Here is an 8279-nt window from a genome sequence, read left to right as displayed (position 1 = left end):
GGTTGATGCCCAATCAAGAGAAAGAACTCTCTCAGACAGAGTCGGAGAGAGCAGCCTTGTTATCATTCTTTACTTTTCTATTCTTAGCTTAGCAAGCTTCTGAAAAGCTTTCCTGCTTTTTCTTTGTAGTATAGTTATAGTATAAGTATATATCATAAAATAATAAATCAAGCCTTCTGGTAATTGAGTCAACCTTCTCGTCTCTTCCTTCACCCAAGAACCCTTGTGACAACCGTCACACCCTGGGTCTGGATTGAAGGCACTCCAGACAATACTTCATGTTCAGACTCAGGTGTTCATTATTTCTTATCAGTAAAAGAGTCTCACTGCTGTGAGTTCATCAGTTTTTCATTAGAAGGCACAAAATGGCCAACAATCTCTTGGTACAAGGGCTTTTAAGAGTAAATATCCAATTAAGAACTGACACCTGGATTATTTCCCTTTTTAATCCAATAACTCCCAAAGAGCCCACAATACAGACTTTTCCACCCAATTACAAAATGCCACCCAAATCCATGGAGAAGAAGGAGGAAGAAGAAGCCCAGGATGACACCCTGTGCCCTCCATCTTGCTTTCATCCACAACTTACTAAAAATCCCAAAACCTAAATTTCTCACCAAGTGACACACCTACACTACTCTCTATAATCTATTTCACACTTTTGTGGATTCCAGTCTCTTCTGGAGTTTAGGAAACTTTCTCCATGGATGAGGGTCAAAGTCAGTGCTGCCCTGGGGGTCAGGGCACCCCAGAGCAGACAGGGAAATATTCCCTGTGCCCTGGGTTTGCACAGTGTGCCTTGCAGGATGCTGGCAAGATGGAATTCAAATGATTTCTTTCCCTGCTGGCACCCCCCATGGCAGCTCCTGCTGCAGGGAGCCCCTGAATGCTCCCCAGAGCAGCAAGGAGTGGCTGGGGACAAGTCCTGGCTGGGGCAGCCCTGAGGGAGCCCTGGGGATGCAGCTGCAGGGTTGCTGAGCACCCCAGGGACAGGGGACACAGCCTCAGGCTGCACCAGGGCAGGCCCAGCCTGGACAGCAGCAGCAATTTCCCCCTGGAAAGGGCTGGAAGTGCCCAGGGGGGTTTGGAGTCCCCATCCCTGGAGGTGTCCCAGGAACAGGTGGCACTCGGTGAAAGGGGGAAATGAAGACTCAGGGGCCTCCTCTGCCACCTCTTGCCCCACAGAGGATGGAGAGCCGGAAGCTCAGGAGTTCAAGTGATGGGAGTCATGCCCAAGAAAAACAATGTGGGATGGAAACCCAAAACCAGCTGTCCTAGGGACACTGGAGGTGTCTTTGGTGTCCCCAGCTGGGCTGGGGCACCTGTTCAAGGAGTCCCTCAGTGGACAGAGTCAGTGAGAGCCAAATCCTGCAGCAGGGGAAGCTCAGACCTCACCAAAATGCAGCAGAAAGAGCAACATGGGTGAGTGCTGCTGAGGAGAGCAGAGTCAGAGCACAGCAGGAGCTCCCTCAGGGCTTCTGAAGCCCACTGCTGAAGGGCACAAAGAAATCAAACTCTGCCAGATCCCCGAGCCTGCCTGTCAGAACCCAGGACATTGCTCTGGCTGCCCTGGGGGACTCCAGACCCTGGCAGGGGCTCAGAGACCTTGGCACAGAGTCACAAACACCTGTGCCTTTGATTTCAGCCCATGGAAACAATTACCAACTTTGTGTGAGGAGTTACAAGCCACAAGAGTTTGAGTAGAATGATAGTGAATTTATCACAGGGTGAAAAAGTAGAATTTTGGGGATTTAGAATGGGGGTTCAAGAGGCAAGATGGAGGAATCTGAGCATGTCCTGTCCTTCTTCTTATTGTCCTCCATCTTCTGCTGTGATGGTGACACTTCTGGATTGGTTTAGAGTACAGACAGACTGTCTAACATAGGTGATGGGTATTGGAAAATTATTGATAAAATAAAGTACACACAGTTCTTAGTGTAAAAAGCCAGCACCACCCCAAGGGCAGGGACTGTGCCACAACCTGACCTGCTGGACAGATCTCAGCAGGGCAGAGAGAGAATGGAACAGATCAGAGAAAATAAACAACCTTGGAAAGCAGAGCTGAGGAATCTCGACTTCTTCTTCAGTTGCAGGGCTGGGAAAAAGAGACTTTAATAACTTGGGAGCCATTTCAGCAACACCAAACCTGAGACCTGTCCAGTCCTTGCCCTGGCTCCACAGCCCAAGAGCCCCAGGGCTGCTGTTCCTGCTCTCACATCTGGGTTTCACCATCCAGGCCCTGGACAGGCTCTGACCTGGCCCAGTGTTACACCAGCCCCTGACAAATCCCCACCCCTGCCTGCCAGAGGCACCAGTCCCACAAAAATCAGTAAAAAGCTGACACCTGCCAGAGTCTGAAATGACAACAAGGCATGGCTGAGTCCTGAAATGGATTTCTTCACCCACCAGTGACTCTCACACGGTTATTGCACGGGCAGAGCCATCACATTTCCCAGCAAAGATGATCAGAGCCTTCCCAGCATAAAAACCAGCTTGTCAGGGACAAGAGGAGAATCAGCTGGAGTGAAAATCAGTCCTTCCTCCCTGCTCCCATCTCCAGCAGGTAACAGGGATGACAACCCCTCTGCTCTCAGAGGGAAGGGAGCTGGGAGCCTCCTGCCACCCCTTCCCCAGGAGGGACAGAACCAACCCCACAACTGCTCAGGAACCATCCAAACACTGCTCCAGCTCCCTGCAGGAGGCTGGGATGGAAAGCTTTTTATCAGTTTAGAAAACAAGAGCAGAGCTCCAGCCAAAGCACCCTCGAGCACCCTGTAAATCCTGAGCTGACAGCTCAAATGCCAGAGCTCAGAGCTGGGCTCACACTTGTGCTGATTCCTGCTCTTCAGACAAATGCAGGCAGTGATTGGATACTGTTCAGGGGTGGAAATATTTCTTCTCACCACACCACAATCACTCTGAAGAGCAAAATCTCCTCTAGCAGGGGTGCAGGTACAAATAAACAGATGGAGGCTGTGTATTCCTGGTGTATCAGTATTTCTGGTCAGTTCTACCCTCTTCTTATTTCCCTCCAAATTAACTTGATTTTTGTTTGGAAAGATCCTTAAGCCCTAATTTCTAACTGGATATTGCTGTCTGACAGATAAAATACTTATAAAACACTGGTCTTGAGTTTATATTGCTGGCAAGTTTGGGGTGTGGGGTTTTTTGTCTGATAGTTTCAACATCTTTTAATGTTTGGGGTTTATTTTTTTGTTTTTGTTTTTGTTTGTTGTGTTTTTCTGGTTGGTTGGTTGGTTGGTTGGGGGTTTTTTGGTTTTTTTTTTTTTGATATTTGCTGAACTGCAGGGGTCTCCAAGGCCCTGCAAGGCACCAGCAGGTCTGGAGTAGCTGCTCCATGCTCCTTGTGCCTGGAGATGGAGGAGGGAAAGCTGATCCCATCCCTCAGGGCAGTGCCAGATGCAACTCCCGTGGCTGATAAAGAAAATTTCTCCACGCTTTAGTGGTTTCCCTGTTGGTTTTTCCACATCTTGCTCTAACTCCTCCATTTCTTTCCCGGGTAGGTGAGCCCAGAGTTCCATTCCCTGCTGGAGGGAAGGACATAGAGCAAGTCCTGAGGAAGGCACAGAGCTGCTCCAGGGCTGGAGCCAGGCTGGAGAGCTGGGGGTGCTCACCTGGAGAGGAGAAGCTCCAGGGAGAGCTCAGAGCCCTTGCAGGGCCTGAAGGGGCTCCAGGAGAGCTGGAGAGGGACTGGGGACAAGGATGGAGGGACAGGACACAGGGAATGGCTCCCACTGCCAGAGGGCAGGGCTGGATGGGATATTGGGAATTAGGAATTGTTCCCTGTGAGGGTGGGCAGGCCCTGGCACAGGGTGCCCAGAGCAGCTGGGGCTGCCCCTGGATCCCTGGCAGTGCCCAAGGCCAGGCTGGACATTGGGAACACCTGGGACAGTGGGAGGTCCCCCTGCCATGGCAGGGGTGGGATCAGATGGTTTTTAACATCCCTCCCAACTCAACCATTCCATGATTCCACGGGAATCCCACCCCATGTGCTCTGTGCACATAAATCCTCTGGCTTGGCAGCACCAGTGATCTGCCTTGCTGGATTCAGAGGATAAATCTGGGGGGGAAAGTCTGGGATATTAAGAGGAGATGCCATGCTTTTATTCTGGAAATACTTTGAAGGCTCCAGGCCAACCCTCGGCCAATTTAACAGCAGCAGTAAAAGCAGCTCAAGTTAAACCTCAAAGGGATCCCTGAATTGTGCTTGACTTAATGAATCCAATAATCGATTCCTACAGCACAAATAAGGTGTGGGATGGATCAGCTAATAAGCATTCTCAGTTAATTGCTTTCTTCAAGTGACAATTTGTACAAATGATACCATCAAAGTAGTAATAATATCCCTATTGATTAAATTAATCTCAAAAAGACAACTCAAATAACTTTAATTAGCAATGCATGACACAAGCACAAAATACTCTGAAAACAACCTTGCAGCCCATCCCAGACTTGGAAACCGTGGCAGCAGCCATGGCACAGACTTTGGCATCTTTATTCCAGCAGATCCACACAATTTTATGGAGCATCTGTAGGGAATGTCTGTGACTAACCATGAAAAGCCATTAAGCCTCCCTGCAGAGCACAAGAGCCCAGGCAGCCTCCCCACTTAGTCACACTCACTGAAACCCAGGGCCACAAACAGCTCCAAAAGAAATTAAAACTTCCCAGCAGGAGCAGCAGGGATGGGGAACGAAGTCTCTGTGCCAAAATTCCCACCTGGAGCTGCCAGGGACCCACAGCAGCAGCAGCACTTTCAAACCATGAGAATTGGGCACCATGTGGTATTTTTGGGGTCCTCTGTGGCAGGAAGGAAATGATGAATCTGGCTTCATGTTCTTTGAAGGCTAATATAATATAATATAATATAATATAATATAATATAGTATAATATAATATAAATGCTTACAGAAGGCTTAACAAGATACTAATTAAAAACTCGTGACTCTCTCCAGAATCCCAACACAGCGTGACCATGACTGGTCATTAAGTTAAAACAATTCACCTGTTGGATAAACAATCCCCAACCACATTCCAAAGCAGCAAAACACAGGAGAAGCAAATGAGATAATGTTGTTTTCCTTTTACTCTGAGTTTTCCCAGCTTCCCAGGAGAAGAATCCTGGGCAAAGAGGATTTTTCAGAAAATGTGACAGTGACAGGCACCAGGTTGATGAAATCAGAAACTCCTCCAGAACAGGAAGGGGTTAAAGAGTTGGCCCAAAGCTCATTCAGAGAGAGCAGGAGCTGAGCTGGGCCAGAAGGGGACACAGCAGCCAGGGCTCCCCAGGGTGGGGGAATGGGAATTGTGGAATGCCAGGGGGACACACGGGAGCCCAGGGCCACCCTGAGAACGGGACTAACAGAGCCGGGCTTAGGACATTTAGGGGGGTTTAAGGGGCTCCTGCAGGACTTTTCTCATTTTGCTCCCTGAACTCAGCAGCTGAAAGAAACATAAGGCCCAGATATTTCCCCACAACAGGCACAGTACAGCTCATTTTACAGCGCTCACAGAACCATGAAATTCTTTGGGGTGCAAAGTTTCTCTGAGATCTCTGAGTTCATCCATGCCCCCAGATCTGCCAAGGCCACCAGTGCCACCAGCACCACGTCCCCCAGTGCCACACCCCACTGTTAAACCCCTCAGGGATGGGACTCCCCCACCCTGAAGCATTTATTTAATTAATTCATTTAATTTATTAATAAATCAGGACTCTTGTACAGGGCTTTGGCCCTTCCAGGTTAGCCCAGCCCAACCTTCTCAATTCTTTATTTCCATTTGTTATTCAGATTTCTCAATTTAATTTCCCATAACAGGTTAGCCTGTGCTTTTGCCTGGAACACTGTGAATTTTCCATGTCCTTCCTGTAGCCTCAATGAATTTATTACTTTGTTTTTGTTCTTTGGGCAGTTCTGACTAGATTTTTCAGATATTTTGATGCCAAAACTGCTGCCAGGATTTGAGGTGAGGCTGCACCAGTGCAGAGCAGAGAGGGACAGTCACATCCATAAAACATTTAAAAGTGCCCCAGGATTCTCAGAACAATGATGGAATTTGCACCATCATCAAAAAGAAACACTTTCTGCATTTATTTTCATCCAAGAATCACTGAAACAACCAAGGAACCCCCAAGTTACCTTTGGGACTCCAGACAGACATTTATCAGGCAAAACAGCAAAACACCAACAAACAAATTTTTGGAGCTCAAGAATCTTTAAAATTCTACTTTCTGTGCAGCCTTACAAGGCAGATTTCTAAGTATTTTGGCTCTCAAAACCACCAGTAATTTAAAAACCTTGACCAGAACACACAGCATGAGTGTGAAAATGTGTGGCTTGGAAACTCAAGCTAGGGAAAGTCACAAAAGGGGTTTCTTTTTCCCCACAAGGATGTTTATGGGCCTTTCTAAAAAGATCAGCACATGAACAAGAAGAGGACAAATGCTCACCACTTTCACTGAGACATCCATCCAATTTTTCCAGTTAAGAAGCCAATTTTCAATGAAATCCCCCCCAAACCAGGCAAATTAACTGAAATTTCTGTGAGAAGAACAGCTCCACAATGAGACCAAAAATCCCAAACCCAAACAAACCAGGAGAGGGACGAGAGGAGCTGGGTTTGGAGAGGGATCTCTGCAGCCCCACTGCAGGATGAGCAGTAATTACTTCACAAGGAGAGGAGCTCTGTGGCACATTGAAAACCTTTAATTTCCACTCCCTTGTTTAAGGGAGATTATTGCTCCCCATAGCCAACAACAACAGATTTCCTAAGTTTCCTGTGCCTTGCCAGCAAACCAAATATCCTCTGGTGAATCTCTGAGCTGAACAATGATTTTTCATTTTTACAACAGCACAATCAATGCAATTTTCCAGTTAGAAGTCTCCAGCCTCCCCCTATCAGCTCGTTAATGCACAAGTGTACTCCAAACCATGCCTGGGAGAATCTCCACAGACTCTGCCATCCCAGGTTACTCTGAACATGGAATTCATCACTTATGAATCACTTCAGTGTGTGTAAACACTTGAATCACTAAGCCAGATCTAATATTGTACACAGCAATCAAGGGATGTTGTCACTGAGGCAGCTCTGAAATCCTGCCTTGCAGAGTTTCACTGTTCAAAGCAGCTTTTGTGCTTGTGAGCACGTTTTATTTGCAGATGCTAAATGCCTGGAAAATATTTGCAGGCTTTGTGTCTTCCTGAGACACTCAGAGGAGCCCCAGCACCCCCAAACACTGCTCACCCAACCGTGTTTTTCCTGCTATTAAAGATCCCTGTAACTTCCAGCAACACTGTGACAACACAGCCAGGTTCAAGCTGGAAATGCCATTTCATCCCAGCACCTTTTTTGCATCTGGTCACACAGATTGGAATCCAAGGAAAAAAATTAAACTCATCCCCAGAACCGAGTCATTTTTCTCCTGCAAAGTGAAATTAAACCGCTGTGAATGCCAGCACCTCCCAGCTGCCCTGAGGGATCCCAGTGACTGCTCAGCTCGGTGACACCTCTGGCTCCTGGGAGCACCCTGAGGTGACATTTTGCTGCCCAGTGGCACCGACCTTGATGCCCAGCTCGATGTTCTCCCCTCCATACACGTCCATGCCGGGGTCCAGCAGCCCAATCTCGCCAAAGAATTTCCTGTTCACCACGAAGGAGCAGCCGATCATGGCCGGGGTCCTGCACGAGAGAGCACAGGGGACACTGAGGGACATCGAGGGACACTGGGGGACATTGAGGGACATTGAGGGACATTGAGGGACACTGGGGGACATTGAGGGACACTGGGGGACATTGAGGGACATCGAGGGACACTGGGGGACACTGAGAGACACTGAGGGACATTGAAGGACACTGGGGGACATTGAGGGACATTGAGGGACATTGGGGGACACTGCCCCACCCCTGCAGGCCCACGGGCTCATTGCTGCTGGGCTCAGCTGCCTCCCACCGCCACTTGTAAGAGCCTGAATGAGAGATGTGGGACTCCAGGCTGCTCTCCAAAATGCAGTTTCTTGTATCCAAAATGCAGTTTATTGTACCCAAGGTGTTACAGCAGCCCAGGCTGGTGGGTGACAGAGCTGTGCCCACAGCTGTCAGCTCCAGCTGCAGGCAGGCCTGGAGACCCTTTGGTTTTGGTTACAATGCATTATAGACTTTTCTTTGCTGAGCATCTTAATACAGTAGAACCAATCTTGATTGTGTTTAGGGCGAGGAAAATGGTAGCAGTTATTTTTTATAGTTATTTTTATATATAACTT

At 48.2% G+C, this 8279-nt stretch overlaps 1 protein-coding gene across 1 annotated transcript in view; it reads right to left on the bottom strand.

Moving 5' to 3' along the window:
- The window catches only part of GALNT17 (polypeptide N-acetylgalactosaminyltransferase 17), a gene marked incomplete at its 5' end in the record, with an annotated part of 239381 nt that overhangs the window by 80023 nt on the left and 151079 nt on the right, over positions 1-8279 (bottom strand). The window contains one exon of the mRNA XM_005425125.2: positions 7581-7698. Coding sequence (XP_005425182.1) covers positions 7581-7698 — 118 coding nt within the window. The remainder of the gene's footprint in view (positions 1-7580; positions 7699-8279) is intronic.

This window comes from Geospiza fortis, unplaced genomic scaffold, assembly GCF_000277835.1.
Source record: "Geospiza fortis unplaced genomic scaffold, GeoFor_1.0 scaffold59, whole genome shotgun sequence".
Lineage (NCBI taxonomy): Eukaryota > Metazoa > Chordata > Aves > Passeriformes > Thraupidae > Geospiza > Geospiza fortis.
Note: the sequence above shows the minus strand (reverse complement) of the source record. Positions and strands in the feature narration are given on the sequence as shown.